Genomic DNA, 22,707 nt, shown 5'->3' with positions numbered 1-22,707 from the left:
TTTATCGTAACGATTTTTTATACTTTGTCAAAGATGCTAGTTACTGAGTTTTATGAGATAATCAACCTTTGCACGTACGGATACGAAGCACAGAAAATGCAATAAAATGTCTTACTTAAAACATTTTTCATGAAGATTTACCACTTTTCAGAGCGAGTATACCATAATTATTTTACTTTGAGAAATTGGTTGAAATGAGATCAACAAAAGGGACAAAAAATTACTCATATTAATGAAATCCAAGCAATATGAACAGGAAATTACCTTTCATTAAAAAATTTATATGAAAAACTAAAAAATTTGATACAAAACTAATTAATTTTCATAAAAATTCACTAAAAATTATAAAGAGAGAAAAATCGTCTTTCATATAAATATTTAGTATAAGTAAAACAAATAAGACAGATTAAATACAGAGATTTGTTATCTTAATGACGTTTTGCTAGTTCACAACATGTTTACCGTAACTAAAGAGAAAATGGTACGTAATTTTACATCTTGTAAAGTAATCTTTCGTTCTTCTCATAAACTCATACTAAGCAATACTCTGCCGACCCAAAGTCTACGTTGAGCTCGAAATATTAACTTAATTGCCCTTTCACTAGCGCGAAGCTTCAGACTTACATCGATTTGCACGAGAACATGACCTTTTCATCTTAAAAAGAAAAAAAAACAGGAAAAAAGACTGGATGTTCTACTTAGATCCTTGAAAAATTGCATCAGAGAATCGTTCAACAAGAAATCTTTATTATTATTTTCTTTATTTTTTAAGAGGAGCGATAATCTTTCACGCGCTATAAAAACGATGCATTTAGTCTGTGTGAAATAAAAAATCGAAGTCTCCTCGTTGACATCTATGAATGACAATGAATTGAAATTTGTCAGACGACTTTTATGTTAAATTCGGTGTTTCCAAGCCTAGAACGTATTGACTTAATGATCGCCTGTATAAATCAGTAGCACGGTATCTTGAATTCAGAGTGAGGTCACTAGAAATTATTTTCCATAGACTAGAAGTGGTCTGGTTTATTTTTATCCTCTCCCCTTTTTCTATTTTTTGTTTGTTATTTTTCTGAAATAAAAAAAAAGATATATAACATGGTTGATGCAATATAGAAATAACATTATATCACAGAACCCAGACGTGGTTTAACGATCAGTTAGTGAGTCCTGTCATCGAATTCTTGCACATGGTATCGTGTCGATCTCTACCTTACAATACCGTCCGAGAGAATTTTATTATGCGGCTAACGTTTCATTTACGCGATTTGCATCCTGTTTGAGATGTAAATTTACCGAACGTAGCTGATTCTGTGTGTTTTGTGTTTGAATGAATTCGTTAGATTGAACTTTTTATTTTGGATATTTTGCATATATGAAATACCAAGTTTAAAAATTAAATTGCTTGTGAAGATTATGGTAGCATAAAAATAGTTACCTTTTTTTAGATATCGCAATTATCTGTAAATTGCGTGTAAAGTGTTTCACACAACTCATCGATTCCTGTTACATTATTTATCATAATGAAAACAAGGAAACCAAGGATGTGACGTTAATGTTATCCAATAGATATTAAACTTAATTATTCAGGTATTCGTTGTTCTTTCCTTGTTTGTGAAGAGCAAATTGTATTGATTTTGAATTACGTTTATGCAATAACCATCGTCGTTATGAAATAAACCATCGTCGTCTGCTTAAAGTTTTCCATTCGCATATAAATATGAAAAAGATAAAATATCTTGAGAATTTAAGTTAGATCAAATGAAATCCCTTACAAAGCTTAGTTAAGGAACTGCGTTTTCTTTCACAAACTTAAATTTAATGAAATAAAAAAATGTTTACGCGGATGCCTAATAGAAATGAAAGGACACGAAAAATAAATATCGAAGTTTTTAATCGTAGATTTAATAGGTCATCTTTGATCTTTATAAAGTGTGGAACGTGCGTTCACAGATAATTAGCGTTTCACATATCATCCTCGTAGTTCTATTCACTATACCTTGTATTATACATCGCGAAGCATAGTTGAATGAAGAAACCAAGTTGAAAAGTCGTCTTCTCACGATCGACTAAATAATCAATTACTCTTGGCTGATAGTAATAGAAATCTAATTAATTTTTAAGCAATTGGTTATTCATCGACTGCAATTACGTTGTCTTGAATGATGTTTCCATATGCATATTTTCTTCGAGAACTATACTTAGAAAATACCATTGCGATTGCTTGTGTAGAAAGAAATAACGACGTTACTTATTACTGCGATTATATTAATATTAATCTTTGACTATTTTGACATATGTAAAAGCAACAATAAGAAATGTGAATACATAGTATCATTAGGGAAATCATGCGGTAATATTTATTAACGTCAACCATGTGAATCACTTTTGATCCTAAACAGTCAGAGTTTACTTTTGATCGGAGTTGAGTAGTGATATTTCTCAACGAGACTTCGTAAGATACTGCATAAGAATTTTAAATAATCTACTGTGAGTTTACTTGTTTATTAATTATTTATTTACTTCGTTGAATTATATTTCCATAAATACATTTTATTTTGTTATCTCGATCCAATTAGGTTTAATTGCGTTTCTACCATTATCGTCTAATTGAGTCGAAAGAAGAATTTTTCGAATTGTATATAAAAGAAACATACGAATAAGATCTAAAAAGTCATAAAAATGACAGTCGCGAAGGACAACAAGCAAGAAAATTATTCTCGTGAAAAACGCATTCGATTCAAACTTGATCTCCTGACCCAACATTTTATAAAGAGCAAGAGTAAATGTAGACATAAAAGTAGGCAAGAAAATAAAAATAAACTGTAAGGATAAGTGCATATAAGAAATGGAAATAAAAACGAAAACCAATCGTAGAACGCCAAAAATAGGAAACCGTTTAATTGTCCTTGTGAAAAAAGAATGCATCCAACTTGAGAGCAATCTGGTGATTCAACACTTTTGCACCATAGTGTAAATTTGAGTCGCACGGTCTCGTGAATGCTACGTAAAAGACAGCTTTTGTCTCCGTGAAGGTCGAACCTGCCTCCTTGCGAATGTACAGAAACGCTACTTCCTATTAGAACAATGGTCGCTTTACTTTTGTCACTTCCCATGGATTTCACCTCTTTGCCGACGAAATTTTCACTCCCATATAAAAACACCTTTGGCCATAGGGCCGCCTATAACCCGCTTCGCAAATCTGGAGCGGTAAAAGTGATCAAGGACGAAAACGACGGAAAACGGGGTCATCGTGCGTTGATCCATCGAAATTGATGTCATCCATGGCCAATGTGGAGAATATGCATAACTCGTTCGTCGGCTTAAAACGATCACGCGACTTCAAAGCGTTTCCATCTCGATGACTTGAAAATTAAATGGCGTTTTGCTCGTAATCGCGAGCAAATAATAGCAACGCTTTCACTCGTACGCGGTATCTTGCGAACTTTTTGGCTGGGAATGAGTATTATGGCTGATTTTATCGGAATTCTCAGTACATTTAATTGTTCACGTAGAAAAGTAATTATTCGCCATATTTGTCGCTTCACAGGTTTGTATTCCAGTTTTCTGCTTTTGGGATACACGTATAGCGTCTTTTTGCTATGGCGTTAACTTCTATGTTGTGCGGATTTCTGTATACTTTTTCGATCTTTTTTAATTATTGTATTTCTCCGCTCTGATACTGATTTCTCTGTTCTCGTAGATTTCAAAAATTGTATCTTTCGCGTTTATACGTCATATGTGTTTTCTTTTATTAAATATAATATCCTATACAATCATACAGATTTGATATTTTCACATTCCCTAGCACTTAAACAGGTTTAGTATTTTAATAGTATTTAGTAAATAGGTTTTTTAATATCCTCCCTTTTGTACTGTTCTATTCCTGCTTTAGTTTCTTTATTCTCGTATTCTTAAGAAATTCCTTTTACTTTTATAATATACAGGGTGGTTGGTAACTGCTGGTACAAGCGGAAAGGGGGTGATTCTACGCGAAAAAGAAGTCGAAAATATAGAATAAAAATTTTCTTTTTTAATTTTTTTTTTTTTTTAATTTTTCCATCGAGACAACGATCTAGAGTGAGATCCGTTATAACGAGACGTGATAAAGTGCACGCGTACCGTGCGAGCGAAAATTCAAAGTCGATTTTCTCGAAAACAAAGCCTCGAACGAAAAATTTTTATTCTATATTTTCGACTTCTTTTTTCGCATAGAATCACCCCCTTTCCGCTTGTACCAGCAGTTACCAACCACCCTGTATATTATCTTTCTGTTTCTGTTCTATTCCCGCAGCTATTGTGCTTTCTACGTTATTTCCGTTTAACGTATTGTTATTTTTACTAATATCCCATTCTAAACATACAGATTGCAGGCTTTTCCAATATCTAAAACAGGTTGCCCAATGCTATCGTTTGAAGTTGGATAATAGATAGCAGAGTATAACAGCACAGAGCTTATCTATAATAGTATTTAAAAAAGAAATATCAATTGCCATTTTTCCCTATTCACGACTCTGTAAAATATCGATCTACGTATAGCAAGTATATAATGCACGATCATATCTTTAGAAAAGATCGTAGATCGTGATCTCGTGTCATTGTGACTAACACGACACTGCTCCCTGTCTGTTACGTAATATTCGTAAGAGTAAGACGACTTAAGAACAAATAGAAAGTTGACTATCGGTAAAGGTTTTATCATACTTTATTATCATTCTCAGTTGTAAAACCGATAAGTGATGGCAAAGAGCACTGTTTAATATTACGGTAATCATTTTAAGTACTTAGCCTATCGAACGAATTATTTGCCGTATCGAATAGTTTGTACAGTACCATTAAAAAAGTTTCGACCATATTTACCGCCCTACAGTATGTTCCATTGAATGCAAATGGAATTTCCGGTTATTATACATATATGGTAACCAGACTGCTCGAAACATGGTAATTCTTTTTTACCGTTCAACCATTAAAGTTTTCGCTGCACGTGATATACGAGTTTATTAAATTCACAGTGGAATTTCAATATACGAATATACGTACATTTTCAGCCATGGTAGAAAGTTTGGTTTTGCTTAATTTCAATTACTTTACGATGTTAAACGCGTTTCAACTCCCTGTAAAATATACACGGGTTTTTATTACGACAGAAGTCAGCAACTCTTTTTTCCTCGAGAAAGTTCCCGAGTTAAGAGCAGCGTTATCATCGACAAATGAGTTGCTTAAACACGTTACTTTATTGCTACGGATACAATGACTGTCGGTTTAAAACACTAATGTGAAACCGATTGAAAATCCTGGTCCATGGTATATTTGTTTCGCAGAGACTATATTTATTTAGTTCAAAAGAAACGTGGATTTGTTGAAGAGTTTCTCTATATTGATAAAAATATTTGTATAGATACATATATATATACGGTATATACTACAGGATATAAAAACATATAAAAAAATATTAAAAGAGGAAAACATTACTTACATTTTTGTGAATTATTTGTTTTGTACTTTTTATTATTCTATTTTAATATTATTATATTGTATTATATTTATTATATTATATGCTTCGTATTTTTTGCATAAAGAATTATAATACTTACATTTGAATTAAAGGGCAACATATGTACGCATTAAGTACGTATAATAAGTATTTAAGCGAATAGATCACTATTTTAGCGATAGATGATCGATTTTTGATTCAACGTCGATGTCCAAAGGTCATTTTTCCTGTTTCAAAGATTTTTCATTTCGATCTAAAATTAATATTTAGAGAATATATCGACATAGGAACGTTAATTAGTCCGCGTGAACAAATACGTATACATAAATAAGGAAATACGATGATTTAAACAAAATCTTTTTAAGCATGTACGAGGAATGCAAGTAAAAGATGTTATTACACAGTACTTTGTTATTGTAATCGTTTCTCCTTGTTTAAAATGCCAAAGCATTTGCAACAGCATCACTTCACTACCAAGATTAATGATATGCGCATTTACGCTCTTGCAAGAATGCAATCTACAGCACAATAAAATTTTCCTCGTGAGGTTTCACTTTCGGTGAAAATAAATCTTCTAGAATTGAATTAATCTTCGCTTCAAAACACACCTTTGCAATTCACTGTAAGCTTGTTTTTTTACGTATTATTAGCCATATTGCTTTACAAAAAAAATTGTCTGATACCTTGTCTACTTGGAAAAGAAAAATTTATATCACCTATGGAAATCAAAATTTTTAATATACAAGATAGCATCCGTAATAAAATTATTGAATAGAATGTGGGAAGCTGTAAATTTGTATCTTTATTGTATAATATCTCTATACATACGTGCATTTATCTTTATACATATGTATATTGACCTATAGCAAAATTAATGATGCATCCTGCATCTCATTACGAGAAACTTTATATGTACTTCCTTTTTTTATTCTAAATTTTCCATTAATTAACTTCGTTAAATATTCATTAACTATACGTAATGAAAATTGTCCATTTTTCCAATATCAACAACGTAAAAATTTTTCACAAAATTGAATTTCAATTCAAAATCGACTATGAATCACGTATATCTGGCTAAAATATTAATTTCAGAAGTTAAATAAATGAAAAAAGCGAAACGAATAAGAGGACTATAAAATCAGCCATAAAATCAACGGATCGAAAGTATCGGCTTATACCTTATCATATTTGTTTAGTTTCACCTCTTACCATACATATCACATATGTTATCACGTATCATTGCGTCAAAAAATTCTCCTTATAATAAAATCCAGTTTTGATAAAACTAACGAGTTACCTCGTGATCTAATCTCTATCGTATTAATACTAACTTTCGTTGACCGATCGACATAAAGATCGTTCTTTTGTTAACGTTAACCGCACCATATTTCCCCTTCCACTTCGAAACGACCCCATTGAAGTTTCGCGATTTTTACGATGCAGCGATCGAAAGTTTTCGTTTTGACGCGCGACGTGGGCGTTAATTCGATGCGATTCAACTTTCCTTCCGGGATCGTCGCCTGTCCTATTCACGTTAAAACGCCACCTCCCGCTCGTGTTTGTCGCAGGTTTAGTCGCAGGCATGCGTGAACCCATCATATAGGTTAGTCGTTGTTTCGTCTCGATGTTTCTCCTTTCTTCCTTCCTCCTTTCCTCTCTCTTTGTCTTTTCGTCTGCCTTTTTTCTCCGTGGTTCTTCTTTCGTTTACGAGCGCGTTGCGCAGCGGGTGCGGCGAAAATTATGTAACCGCGCGCGGATTTCTTCATCGCCGCTCGCGACTCGTGGTAATTACATTTCTACCGTGAGAGATATCAGTTTCTGGCCAGCGAGCAAATTGTTGCTGCCTGTCTGGCCCCTCGTTAGCGCAATATTCTAACGGCGATGTTGCATCGGATCGTGAATAGAATACTACTTTGCTCGCGATATCTACGATAAATGTTTGGCGCAGAATCAACCCTTTTGAGACATTTTTCAACTTTGCTACGATCCTAGAATTTTTATAATTTGATCTTGCTCTTATTTATGGAAAGAGCTAATTTAATATTTGAATTTAATATTTAATAAGAAAACGTTTTTAAACATTGATATTTTAGAGAAACATCCGCGGACAATTATGAAAGAAATTTATGAACGATCGTATCAAAATACTTCATTTGGTTAAATCAAAATTGACAAAAATATCTGTAACCCCGTACCAGAAAATGATTTGTTGCAAACACATTTCCTATTATTCGATTACTTTGTTATGTAAATTTCATGTGTACCATTATGTTGTTCAGCTAAAATTGCACCATATAAGTCTCATTATACAAACTAAAAACTGACTTCATCTTTATGTGTATCATTCTTGGCAAATCTGTCGGCAATTTATATAATGGAGTCTATAATTTCAGTGTAAGACCGCTCTCCGTTATTAACTGAAATAAGTGCTCCATGCGAGTTTGAAATATAAACGTGTCATTTATATGAGACGTTTGTATCCCTTGTATGCAAAAATAATTCACAGATAGATTACTCTCGAGATGTCAGTAATCTTATAAATAGTTTTTCCCATTTCTTCGTTTAATTTTTACTCTCTCACTTACGTGGGAATTATGTATAGAACAGTTTTTTTTAAACAGAGAAATATATTTTATATTTGTTAAATATATTTCTCATACCTTTTAACGTAAGACTTGAAATTTGGAATTGTATATAACATTCTTTTTCTCTCATTCTATTATTTTATACATTAACTTTTACTCGACATAATTAGCGTCAGGTATTCACGATAAAGTAGCCACTTGATTAATTCGTCGAACCATCCATTTAAACAGACTTCTTATTTCGTGTTTCAGCGATGTGACGCAGCCCATCAGGAATATTTTCACGCAAAATGATTCGTGCCCTTGTCCTTCTCTGCATGGCCGTTCTACCTCTTGTACGATGCCACAAGGTAAGATCGCGTCAAGTACTATCGGGATCGGCAAGGACGATGTTATTCCATACAGGCGCTTCCTTAAAACAAAGAACACGTGTAACGTGGTCGTGGTCGGTGGCGTTGACTCGAAATGACAAGATGTTCGCGGAATCAGACGACGTTAATTGTTGATTCTCCGCTGATTACGAAGCAAATTCACACTGCGTAAACACCGACTTCCGTTGGTAACGTTAGTCGCCTCGTCGATCAGAAAAAGTAACTAATCGTGGTCGTACGTTTGTTCATATTTATTTTTACGATGTTATTATCATAGAAATTAAGAGTTCAATTTAACATGAGTCACAATGTGGACGATGAACATTTTTTTCTGAAATTTTTAAGTATAAAATCACCTACGTGGTTATTATCAGCGACAACGTGGCCAGAGACTGAGATTTATTAGTTAGACTTTGTTAAATAACGATGTGTCCTTCTGAAAGAAGAAAACGCTTGAAACTTGACTTTCGTCACAGAGATTTTCACTTCAAGTTTCACAGACCTGATATTTGTTGCGATACTAACTATATGTCGGATTAGGGTTGGAATTTTGGGGCGTTCGATGAACCTTTACTCAATTTACCATCGCGGATGTAGCTAATTTTTATTGGTACAAATGTGGACACTACAAGAGGCTATGAGTAATAGCAGCGATAGGATGGTCGAGATGATGGTGACAACGAATTCAGGTTCGATACACGGGATGACGTGTGCCAACGTAATACACGATTCTCGATAATAATAACTCTCTCGATAACTCAATCAGCAGTTCGCCCAACGACTAACTAACAAACTAACTCGTAATCCAAATGAAGCTGCCCTTATATATTCCTGTCCCAATTCTCGGGTCAATCTTTGTTTTTAAGGAGAGCCATTATAATCATTCCATACTTCTGTCAGGTACACGTCCCTCCCGTGACCGTGGCTACGTTCAGTGACGCTACGCTATGTCACTTCAAGCCCGAACCCATCGTCATAAAGCCAGATTGGAACATTAAAACTATTTCTTATTTTTATTACTTAAGTGTAGCTATAGTAAAAGTCTGGACTAGGGTATTGGGTTTTTTCTAACATTCCAGACGGGAAATCTCGATGTTCTTTCATCCCCGACATATGTTTAGGGTAATTTGAAGAATCGCACAGATGTCGCAAATTGATGGGTTTGGTTAAGAAATTAGATATGCGTGTGTGAGTCTGATATGGCCAATTCTGAAACTGTGTAATAGAATTTGCTGTTTACGATCGATTTTCCTGGTAATTAAGTCCTTGATAAAGAATTCTTCGTTGATTTCGAGTGCATACGAGGCTGTACAGTTTTTCGAAAAGGCCGTAAATTGTTTTTGAGACTTAAGATATCATTTGGAAGGACTTTCTCAAGCTTATGTGTAAGGTAAGATAGACGCAGCCTTTGGTGCCTTGTCAAAATCACTTTCTTTTAATTCTTCTTATTTCTTTAATCTTTCTTTCTTTAAATCTTAAGATTTAAATTTGGTACGAATGATTGAATCGATAATAGAGTAAAAATCCTTAAGACAATTTGCGTCACAGATTACATACAAGGATGTCCTGCGTGCAGTGCAATTAGACGCCTCTACTCTGGCATTTTTTATTATGTCATTATCAAAAAATCAGTTTAGAAGACATCACTGTGTCAACAAAATCAATTAATTTCTTTTAGTCTGAGCAGTATTTAGCAATTGAGCAGTTATCTGAAAAAAGCAGTTTCATAGCATTATTAAAGACAAAGAACATGAATCATAGGTGTTTCTGAAGTCGTATGATTTCGTCAAACGCCGATGTAATATTTTACATTTACGTCCAGACGATGGTAAAACACTTACGCAAACAGACTGAATTTTTTAGTGAAATAGGCCGTGAAATCTTTCATTTCTCAAGGATTAATTCGCGAGTGATTGGAAATTCAATTTTCCTTTCATCGAATGATAATGTCTATCGGATGATACGAAAATGTTAAACAATTAAAAGTGTTAAAAACGTTAAATAATTAGACAAACCGAGAGCAAATATCTCTTTTTTCGGTTTTATACAGTGGGAGATTACAAGTGAGTCAATTATAGTAAACGAACGCGAGCAGCAGGATAATAAGGACAATGGCCACGATGAACGTCATCAAGAAAGTAACGTAGGAGGAGAAAGGAATAAATTGTACGTTGAACTCTGTAATCTAACGCCATACGTTTTCAATATCGTTCGAGCGCATCGTATCGTTTCAGATAATTCTTCTGAACCACCCCTCAACAAACGATTGACTTTTCCGCCTCAAGGTCAAAAATGAAATTATGCGGCAATCGTTTCAATATGCTGAAAATTCATGCAGTGAAAATAATTTGTTTGTATCATTAAATAGAAGCAACCGTGTTTGCGTGCAAAGAATAAAGTAATCTACGTATGGCTATATGGCGTGAAGAAAACGGAATTATGATTTATCATAATTCGAAAATTGTATTGCAAGCCCGCTTTTCATTAGCAAACCAACTGAATATTTCATTTTCAATGTACCCAGCAGCGAGACTGATAATAACATACGGGTTTACATAAATCTCTTCGTTAAAAATAACATATTGTTATCAGACTGCGATTCCATGCATTTGCGAGAAATTTCGAAATAGAAAAGTATCCGAATCTGCATATAAATAATGCAGAAGAGAAAGCAAAATATGCGTTATAATATCTAACAGATGAAACGATTTTCAATTTATTATATGTCGGAGAGGAAAGGACACCGGAGCCTTCCCTCTGGAACTTCGGGAAAATCCGTAAAGTTGTAATTAAAGTTTACAGTTGTAATTAAACAATTTACCGTAATCCTTACCTTAGGCCTTAGGTTCGATAATGAATTCACGATCAACGGGATGATGAATGCGACACGTATGACTCCACGTACAAGTAAACTTATCTGCATGAACTCCAAAAAAATCCAAGTGGAACTGCCCTTATATATTCCTGTCCCCACCTCTCGGGTCAATCTTTGTTTTTAAGGAGAACCATTATAATCATTCCATACTTCTGTCAGGTACACGTCCCTTCCGTGACCGCGGTTACGTTCAATGACCCGCTATGTCACTTCGAGCCCGAACCCATCGCCATAAAGCCAGATTGGAACATTAAAACTAGTTCTTATTTTTATTACTTAAGCGTAGCTATAGTAAAAGTCTGGACTAGGGTATTGGGTTTTTTTTAACATTCCAGACGGGAAATCTCGATGTTCTTTCATCTCCGACATATATGTCGGAGAAGAGTCAGGAACAGGGTTGTGGGCGTTTGATAGACCTCCCTTGGAGTTGGCCATCGTTGTGTGATAACGAAGACGCGGCCTGATGCTACGAGTAGGGACACTACTGATTCGACAATCAACAGCGGTAATTGGGCACTTGCGATGTTAGCGACGTTGGTCTTAGGTCCGGTAACGAATCCGCGGTCAACGGGAGGAGAGATAGACTGACACTGACTCGAACGTGTATTACTCGCGGATCAAGCGGTGTTGGTCCCTTCGTCGATGAGGGCTCCCGAAGGAATGAATGCTCGTCCCAACGTCACCACCGAGACAACCTCTGGTAGTGTATCTAGGTACGCCAGCTCCTCCGATCGGCGTCGCTGTCGATTGGTCGATTTGGGACAAAAGCTGCCTGTCCGTTTGCAAAAATCTTAATTGCCGAAAACCCAGGTTTTATAGCGGGTCTCCGGGCTGGCTGGGCTTGTGCTGTGTACGTGCCTCCACATCTGGTATTCATTGTCCGAAGGGACCGTTGGAATGTTTTACTGTCAAGTACCTCTATGGGTGTTTCTTTTAATGAGGGTCATACTGTAACTCCGCGCCTTTGTTGGACGGAACGCCTGTCCCGTTGACCGCGGCTACGTTCGGCGACTGGTGGTCGCCTTAAGCCCAAGTTTATTATCACAAATCGGAAACAAGTACAATTGGGCAGGATGACGGCAAATTGTTTAATTACAACTGTAAACTTTAATTGCAATTTTACGGATTTTCCCGAAGTTCCGGAGGCACGGCTCCGGCGTCCTTTCGTCTCCGACATATATATGTCAGAGAAGCGTCAGGAATAGAGTTGTGGGCATTTGCTGGATCTCCATTGGAATGGCCATCGCTGTGTTATAGCGACGGTACGGCCTGATACTACGAGTATGAACACTACCGATTCGACAATCAACAGCGGTGATTAGGCACTCGCGACACTGGTGATAATGGTCTTAGGTTCGATAACGAATCCAGAGTCAACAGGAGGATAGATATACTTGCTCTAACTCAGACGTGTACTGATCGTAAGGCGCTATTCCCTTCCTCGATGAGGTCTCAGTCAGGAATGCATCTTCTTCCCAACAACGCCACCGAGACCAACTCTGGTGGGGTGTCTAAGTACCCAAGATCCTCGGATCGACGTCGCTGTCAATTGGTCGATTTGGGACAAAAACTGCCTGTCCGTTTGCAAACATCTTAGTTGCCGAAAAACCCAGGTTTTATAGCGGGTCCTCGGGCTACCGGGACTTGTGCTGTGTACGTGCCTCAACCTCAGGTATTAATTGTCCTAAGGAACCGTTAGCATGTTTTACTGTCCGATACCTCTATGGGTAGTTCCTTCAATGAGGGTCATAACACCGCTCCGCACCTTTGTTAGACGGAGCGCTCGTCCCGTTGACCGCGGCTACGTTGGCGGCAGGTTGTTGCCCCGAGCCAAAGCTCACCGTCACTAATCCCGGACAATTAACATCGGCTTGGATAACTGCGATTGTTTTATTACGGCTGTAGTAGACTCTAGATTACAATGTTAGGGGGTTATCCTGAAGTTCCAGAGGGGCCCCGGCGTCCTTTCGTCTCCGACATATATGTCGGGTTGGCGTTGGAATTAGGGTTATGGGCGTTTAATGAATCTCCACTGGAATTAGCCATCATTGCGGTATAACAAAAATAGAGTTTATTAACACAAGTATGGATACAACCGATTTAACAATTCATTGCGGCGATTAGGCACTTGTAACACTAATAACAATGGCCTTATGTTCAATAACAAATCCGCGATCAACGGACACCAGGTCGCTTCTGGGGAAAAGCGGCGTGGTAGTGCCGGACTCCAATCGACTGAAACCTCTACGATGACCGTCCCGGCTGTGATCGAGAAGGGCTCGGGACCCGGTGTGAGCGGTACACCGGGCCATGATGGGGTGTGCCTAAGGGCACAAAATTCATGGAGAAACGTTTTCGTTCGGAAAGTGAGAGACATTGACGTTGCTGTTAATTGTTAATCTACGGTGATCCAAGTGATCCAAGTCTACGGGGTTCCGCGAAAAGAAGTCTACGTGGGCCATTCGCTTGCCTTCTCGATACATAATGTCAAAGGTAAAAACTTGTAGGTAAGCCCACCACTTGTAAACCCTTTCATTTAAATGTACTTTATTACCATATGCCTTCAAGGAATTACAGTCAGTGACGATAAGAAATTCTCGTCCATATAGATAGTGCCGAAAATGTTTGACAGCGTTTACAATTGCTAACGTCTCTAGTTCATAGGGCTGATAGCTAGATTCCGCAGGGCTAGCTCTTTTACTGTAATATTCTACTACTCTGTTTTTACCTTCAACATTATGCATCAAAATAGCCCCATATCCCTTCGAACTAGCGTCAGTATGTAGTTCTATGGGATACTTGGGGTCGAATGTCATTAACACCGGCACATCAGTCAGGACGGAAATTACCATTTCCCTTATTTTTTCATGCCTATTCGTCCAATTTAAATTTTTATTAGTGAAAGTAAGTGCATAGAAGGGTTTCATTACCTGTGAAAATTTAGGAACGAATTTTCGAAAGTAAGAGGCTAAACCTAAGAATTGCCTAACCTGTGTAACGGTTGTTGGTGCAGGTAACGAACTCAAAGCTTGTATTTTACCGGGGTTGGGACAAATTTCTCCGTTATGAATTATATATCCCAAATACAGTATCGATGTCTTTAGAAAAGAGCATTTAGAAAGATCAAAAGAAAACCCGGCTTTTACGAAGGTACTTAATATGGTGTCCAGTCTTTCTAAAGCTTGCTCGATCGAGTCGGCAAGGATTAGGACGTCATCCAAGTAAATAACAACGTATGGATAATCGAGGTCTCCTAAGGCATTGAGGATGGCCCTCTGAAAAACGGACAATGCATTTTTCAATCCAAACGGCATCGTTATGTACTCATATTGTCCATCGGGGGTAATGAACGCTGTATACTCTATCGAATTAGGATGAATGGGAATTTGGTAAAATCCGCTGGCCATGTTTAAACTAATAAAGTATCTCGCATTTTGCAATCTCGCGATTTGATCCGCAATAAGAGGTAGGGGGTGCCGATCCGCGACCGTATTTTTATTTAGTTCTCGAAAATCTGCACATAATCTATCTGAGCCGTCCTTGTTCTTCACGAGTAACATAGGGCTTGCGAATTTTGAACTACTAGGCCTTATGATTTTTGCTTCAATTAGTTCGCTTACCCTCTCACGCACTATTGCCCGCTCTTCCTCGTTAAATTTATAAGGCCTGTTTTGGACGTTGATGTTAGGATTAATTAACTGTATTTCCATCTGGCCCGTATTTACGCGAGTACGTGGGAAACCCGCAATGAACGAATCTTTGAATTTGTTAAGAATAGAAATTAATCGACTTTTATTGTTACCGATTATAGCTGTGTCGACCTCGTTAATATTGATCTCGTATTCCGCGGTTTTGCTATAGGCATTTATTGTCTCTGTTTTACAAATAACTAGGCTATTTCGCATAATTTTTACTTCAAAACCTTTGCTTAAAATTTCACGGCCAATTATGATATCGCATTGTAAATATCTATCAGCAAGTATATGAAAAGTTATCTCCAATGTAAAACCATTAATACATACAGTGGACAAAACTTGAGATGTACTTTTAACGCAAGTATTTCCTATTCCTCGCATTATTACTATATCAGTCGTTCTTTTTCCAGAAAATTTCGAGGCTACGGACTCTTTAATTAATGAGCATCTGGCCGCAGAATCGAAATAAAATGAGAACGACTCACCCAGATGACTTAATCTACCAGTTGAAAACTCCACCACGCAGAAGTCAACTCGACCTTCGTTATTAGAATCATTGTTTCTTTCCCGTGGTAACGGACAATCAGGCGCGATATGACCCTCTCCACGACACTTGAAGCAAGACTCTTCGGACAATGTAGCTGGTCGGCTTCCTTCTAGGCATCGCGTATCCTTCTGTTTCTCGATCCTTACCCTCTCGTGGCACTCATTCTGGGAATCAAGCTTCTGTCGTTTGGCTTCGCTGCTAGTTGATGTATTACTTGTCGAAGCCACCGGCCTCTTCAAGAGAGCGGGATCTCTCATTTGACTTAGAAATTGGTCCTTGGTCTCGATATCCTTCTCAAGTGCTATTTGTTCAATACGCTGATCTTCTGGGCTCACTTGACAAAAAATAGAGTTGATTACTTCCGCCATATTTATATTTCGCCGCTTCGTCTTCAAGAGGGAGAGGAGACGAATGGCGTAAGCTACCATGTTTTTGTCCTTCTGTAATTCTTCTTTGGACATATTCATTAACGTCGTGGTTGCTGTATCTTCGCCACCAAAACGCGCAGTAAAAAGTTCCTTAAACACCGGCCAGGTAAGCTTTTCGCCGGTCATTATCTGTGTAAACCACTGCGCTGCAGGGCCCTTTAGAGCACTATTTAAAGCAGAAACTAGCGCACTGTCTTGTAGAGGGTTGTCCTTCATAAGCAGATTAGCAGCTGCGCACCATGCGGCTGGATCGGCGCCCGCGATTTCCGGGTTAAAAAATGGTAGCATTATATTTACAGGTTCCGCACTCGGCACCAGCACCTGAAGTAACCCGCTCATGATAGTCGAATGCTCTTGCATTGTTATAACCGGCATTGATATCACTTCTGATGTCGGGTTGGCGTTGGAATTACGGTTATGGGCGCTTGATGAATCTCCACTGGAATTAGCCATCGTTGTGGTACAATGAAGATAGAGCTAGAAGTAGAAATCTAGAGAAGATAGAAGATAGAGAACACAAGTAGGGACACAACCGATTTGACAACTAACTGCACTTAGGCACTCGTAACACTAATGACAACGGCCTCAGGTTCGATAACGAATCTGCGGTTAACAGGATGTCTAAATCTAAGTCTAAGTAAATCTAAGTATATGTTAAGACGTGAAATATTCACGGATGACTTAGTTATCCCGCTGACCATACGCGAAAAAGTGTCTCTCCGTCACGGTGACGCTGCAGAGGAAAACTATGATGGGGTGTGTCTAAGGGCACGAGATCATCGGATTCGTGGAAAAAGGTCTTCGTTGTGGGGGAAATTGACGTTGCTGTTAATTGGTCAATTTCCATGTTGGTGGTTAGAGAAGGATGCTAGCCACCCTTGAAGGAAAGTTTGACAGAGATCAGATGTGTGCGGGCCCTCACCGCGTACCCTTAATAACCTCAAGGACACACCATAAACTTAAACCTTTAATTTATTGTTTCTGTAAGTTAATGGATGGTCCTTGGAACAGTCCTTAGGTTTATTGCACGTTTGTACAAATTACGGAGAGAGCAGGTAGTTACCTAGCGGGAAAATCGAATATTTAGCTAACGGAACAGCTGGATTTTCCCATAAACAACGTCATCTACGAGCCGCATTGGTAGGCTTTCTCCTCCTATCTTCGTTTATTAACATAGGCTATAATCAATTAGCATCGCAGATCGTTATCCTCACTTTTCCTAACGAAAAGTGTGAACAACGAATCCGCGTTGTTAGTTCTAAGGGACACACCCACACCCACACTCGAGCCCAAGCTCATTATCACAAATCACGAATAAATACAATCGGATTGAATGGCGACAATTGCTCAATTACGGCTACGATTAGAATCTAGATTATAATGTTAAGGGATTTTCCCAAAGTTCCAAAGGGAAGGCTTCGGTGTCGACATAAGGCTTCAACATATACAGGGTGGTTGGTAACTGGTGGTATAAGCGGAAAGGGGGTGATCCTACGCGAAAAAAGAAGTCGAAAATATAGAATAAAAATTTTTCGTTTGAAGCTTTGTTTTCGAGAAAATCGACTTTGAATTTTTGCTCGGTGCGCGTGCTGCACGTTATAACGGATTTCACTGTAGATCGTTATCTCGATGAAAAAATTAAAAAAAAAAGAAAAATTAAAAAAGAAAAATTTTTATTCTATATTTTCGACTTCTTTTTTCGCGTAGAATCACCCCCTTTCCGCTTGTACCACCAGTTACCAACCACCCTGTATATGTCGGAGATTTACTTAATACGTCGGACCAGATCCGCAGGCTGAAGAGACACTACCCGTTAGACCTAAACACTAGATTTAATTAGATTAAGTAATATTTACTTATTTATAATACTTACTTATAGATTATACTTATCTATAATAAGTATTAACTTATTGTAAATAATTAGCTATGTCACTGCGCCACGCCAGAAAAAGTTACTGAAAATTCTCACTGCGAGAATTGATTGTAAATTTTAATAAATAAAAAAAAAAGTATGTCGGAGATAAAAGGACATCGGGGCCTCCCTTTTGGAATGTTGGAAAAAACCCCGATACGCTAGTCCAGACTTTTACTATACCTACACTTAAGTAATTTTTTTTTTTATTTATTAATATTTACAATCAATTCTCGCATTGAGAAACGTAAGTAATGTAATAGAAACGAAGAAATAGTTGTAATATTCTAATTCGATTATGGGTGCTCAAAGTGTATGACGATGAGCTTGGGCTCGAAGTGACATAGCGGGTCATTGAACGTAACCGCGGTCACGGAAGGGACGTGTACCTGACAGAAGTATGGAATGATTATAATGGTTCTCCTTAAAAACAAAGATTGACCCGAGAGGTGGAGAGAGGACTGTATAAGGGCAGTTCCATTTGGAATGAGATAGTCTATTCAGAGGAGTACTACTTGCACGTTGAGTTTTTTTATTTATTTATTTATTTATTTACATTTTACAATTTGTCCAGTAGGACATTTGGTAAAATATTATAGCTTAGAGGTATAATAATATAACATACGGATGGCTACCCCCAGTGGAATACCATCTTCGAATTTGATTGATTTATTTCTTTAATGTGGTGAGTGTTTGTTTGTTAGGTTATGTCCTTTGTGAGATCTGTTGGGTGTTTCCTTTTTAATCTTCTTTTTGCAATTCTCAACACGAGAATTGATTGTAATTTTAATAAATATTAAAAAAAAAAAAATCTTTTTATGTTTGATGCGCCGACCGTTTCCGCTGCCAGCCGGTTTGGGTGCGTTGCTATTCTTTCTCTGTACCTTCTTGCACATCTGCTAATCTCCTCCTTGACTGCTGATATTCCCAAGTTTTTCCGAATATCCTCGTTTCTAACGTACCATGGGGCGTTTACTATTGTTCTAAGAATTTTAGCTTGCATTGTCTCTATTTTGCTTATATGGATCATTGCTGCTGTTCCCCATAGTGGTATTCCGTATGTCCAGATTGATTTTATGACCATTTTATATATTTTTAGTTTGTTTTCTATGCTTAGTTTGGATTTTCGACTTGTTAGCCAATGCATTTGTCTCCTTGCTGTCTGTATTTTATCTGTTATTAATTTGATATGCTGTTTCCATGTGAGTTTTGTATCTATGTGGAGTCCTAGGTATTTGACTTGCCTTGTTTGAATTATGTGCGTGTCGTTCAGAAAGATGTTTGATGGTATGTGTTTTCGCAGTGTGAATGTAATATGGTTGCATTTATTGGGGTCTGCTTTAATTTGTTTAACTTGCAGCCACTTTTCTATTTTTGTGATATGTTCTTGTAGTAATGTGACTGCTGTCTAGTAATTATGACTCCGAAAAGTCTAGTAACTGTAACTCAAAAGAGGCAATCAGTGTTAGAAGCTATAGCAATCATACTGGTGATGATAACATATCTAATATTCTGGGAAGAGCACAATCATTTGTTTACATCGTGTTCTATAAATTTAAGATTGTCTCTAGTTGATTCTGCAATCCGGGAAACACGTGCTTATCTTATACGACACCAGTCTGGGATCTTCGTTATCAAGTTCCAGGAGTTGGGGAAAATCCAAGTGATATTTCTGCGCGTTTTGAATTATCTTTATGCTGTAGCTTTATATCATACTGTATGTATTCAACATCTTTTTATCATCTTTCGCAAATCGTGGACTTCTGTGTTGTGTATCAAGCACCAGACGCTTTATTTATCAAAGTATTAGCTGTCGCGTTTACTGCGTTTGTCCTACTGTGATTGCTTTTATCATGAACCACCTGTTTTAGAAGTCTGCGAATCAGTGTGTTATTACATAACTTTCTGACGAAAAAGTTAAGATACGTCAAGATAAGTTGTTAAGATATCAGGGCATTTGTCATAGATATTCCATTTTCTTCGTGAGCTTCAATACGGACAAAGAAGTCTCTGATCTCTTTGGGACAAAGAGCAGAAAAATTCTTTGTACGCATTTAAGAGTCATCGAAGAGTTATTCAACAAAAATCTCAATTCGAAGATGGTATCCCACTGGGGGTAGCCATCCACATGCTATATTGCTATATCACTAAGCTATAATATTTTACCAAATGTCCTACTGAACAAATTGTAAAATGTAAATAAATAAATAATAAAAAAAAAACAAAAATCTCTGTAATCACTGTAAATCTCGACCCTATACAGCAAGTAATACTAAAAAAAGTTAAAATTAGTCACGTTAAATTTACACATGCTATGTATATCCACACTTAATTTTTAAATATAACCCATCAACCTGTGATATTTATAATCACTAAATTACCAATTAAATGTTTAAACATTCGTCATGGCTCAAAATTTAAATTTTTCTTTTAATTAATTATCTGTACTTATTATTTTACTATAGCATCGTTGTACTCTTTTTGTTAAGAATGCCGTACACGCGATCAGAATCGCTTTTGCATCCGACAATTTAAATTTCTGAGCCGACCACTCCTTTCAAAATCACGTTTTGCAATAAAATAAGAAAAATCGAGCGTCAAAGGTTCGCGGTTGTTTATCTGGTAATCGACCATGGCAAATGCAAGCTGCTTCATGGCTCGGCAATCGTGTGTTTACCATTCAAGAGGGAAATCGTGCTCCGGCTTCGTAGTACGCATACAATTAGGAGAGCGACACGGTGATACGGATCTTTTTCGAGTAAATCCGGTTCTTTAACTGCGCCGCGGTTGCGTTGCTCGGTTTTCCGATCAAACGGTCTGTCGCGTCATTAAAATCATGGGAATTTGTAGCGAGACAAATTAAACGCCACCATTTGGGAAACGCATGGGGAATTAACTTTCGACCACATTCGATTTTCCGCGAATCGAGAAAAGAAACGTCGAATTGTCCAAATTTGATGATATTGAAATATTAAATTATGGAGTAGGTTTCTGCAAATACTAATTGATTAATTACTAGTTACTTTTTATTTAATTAATTGCAATTAATGTTTAAGGTAAACCTGAAACGAGAAATCATGCATAGCAATAAGATTTCTTTGATATTTTATTCAAATTGAAGATATTTCTCAATATTAAAAAGGTACGATTGGGTCGAGAATGATCGGAAGAACGTAGCAGGATTAATTAATCTTTGATTGGTATTATCAGGTCATAAATAGCCTACAACAGTTTGGATGAAGTGAAATTAACGTTTTAATGTTTGTGTATTTCATTTTAGCTTGTATTCTGCAAGTTACTATTCATTTCTGAAATTAATATATATACTTTATTTATGTTTTACGATGATATGATAATTGTTCTTTTTTCCTTTTCTTTTAAAATTCCTTACAAGTAATTCTATTGTATATTAAAATTTATACGTAAGTTTAACGATTTTGTTTAACGGCGTGAAAACAACTTATTAAATAATATAACTCGAAATCTAATTTAAGTTCGTCGTCTATAATTTAACGATACCAGCTAAAGGTTAATACTGTCGATTCCGAGAATGGGATCCTCATTAACTTCAAAGACACACGTGCACACAGAATACCTATTACTAATTGATTTACTCTACGATACCACTTTGTAATTCCGTGATGGCGATGCAGAGACCATTCTCTTCCAGGAAAGCTGCAATTAGAGTAAACAGTAATGGTACAATTTGTGCATTCAGACCGGTAAACAGCGCAAATAGGACATTGCACGCGATCGAATTTCCTAACATAATGAGTGAAAGTAATCGACCTTAGCAACCGTCAGGCAGCGCGATAGTTAATTGCAACTCGATTTCTGTGACACGTTATATACGTGGTTAGGTGTTCTTAAATGGTAGAAGCAGACCTTGGGCCGCGATTGGAAAATCTTTGAAATGCACACGCATCGATTACCTGCGGGACCGTGGCGACCGTGCTTGAACTATTCACAGTGCATGTGTCCCGACGACTGTTGATCATTGTCCTCGCAACAGCAGCCAATTAGCCATGCACTTGGCGGCGACAAAGCAACTCGTAATGAAACTGTTCTACCACGATTTGCTAATACGTGCAATTGCCGCAATTGAGTGAAAAAATGGGGCGTTGCCTGAGTGTTTTATGGAAATAGCTTTATAAGGTACGATGACGCGACGTGCGATTACATCCATGTTTTGCGAAAATGTTTTTTGTTCTCACCGAGGAAAGTGGATAGACCTAATTATTGCGATGGGTATTTCGCAAATTCGGGACTTTAACGATTTGCAGATTGATAAATTAAAGGTTGGAAAGATTCAAAATTGGAAAATTGGAAAAATCGTACATTTGGAGAGTATCGAAATTTTGAGATTGATGGATTTGGAGATTTAGAAATGCGAGCAGTGGGACGCTGCAAAATTTGCAGGTTTGAAAAAGACTAAAAGATTGGAAATCTGACAATTTGAGGAAACTTCGGAAATTCTAAGATTCCAAGATTTGTACACTTGGAGAGTTTCGAAATTTAGAAATCGAAAAATTTGAGAATTAAAAGATTGGAGGAGCGAGATATTTACAAATTTGAAAATCAGAAGACTCTAGAGGCTGGAAAATTTAAAAAGTTGCAGAAATTTGACAATTCGAGGAAACTTCAGAAATTCTAAGATTCCAAAATTTGTACACTTGGAGTTTCGAAATTTAGAAATAGAAAAATTTGAGGATTAAAAGACTGGAAAAGCGAGAGATTTACAATTTGAAAATCAGAAGACTCTAAAGACTGGAAAATTTAAAAAGTTGCAGAAATTTGTCG

General features: G+C 37.0%; 1 protein-coding gene across 6 annotated transcripts in view; it reads left to right on the top strand.

Moving 5' to 3' along the window:
- The window catches only part of LOC126878275 (A disintegrin and metalloproteinase with thrombospondin motifs 4), a 92,112-nt gene that overhangs the window by 47,395 nt on the left and 22,010 nt on the right, over positions 1 to 22,707 (top strand). For all 6 annotated transcript variants that reach the window (XM_050640879.1, XM_050640877.1, XM_050640882.1 and 3 more), the window contains one exon: positions 8,332 to 8,429. In XM_050640879.1, coding sequence (XP_050496836.1) covers positions 8,370 to 8,429 — 60 coding nt within the window. In that variant the 5' untranslated portion in view covers positions 8,332 to 8,369. The remainder of the gene's footprint in view (positions 1 to 8,331; positions 8,430 to 22,707) is intronic.

This window comes from Bombus huntii, chromosome 2 (assembly GCF_024542735.1).
Source record: "Bombus huntii isolate Logan2020A chromosome 2, iyBomHunt1.1, whole genome shotgun sequence".
Classification (NCBI taxonomy): domain Eukaryota; kingdom Metazoa; phylum Arthropoda; class Insecta; order Hymenoptera; family Apidae; genus Bombus; species Bombus huntii.
Note: the sequence above shows the minus strand (reverse complement) of the source record. Positions and strands in the feature narration are given on the sequence as shown.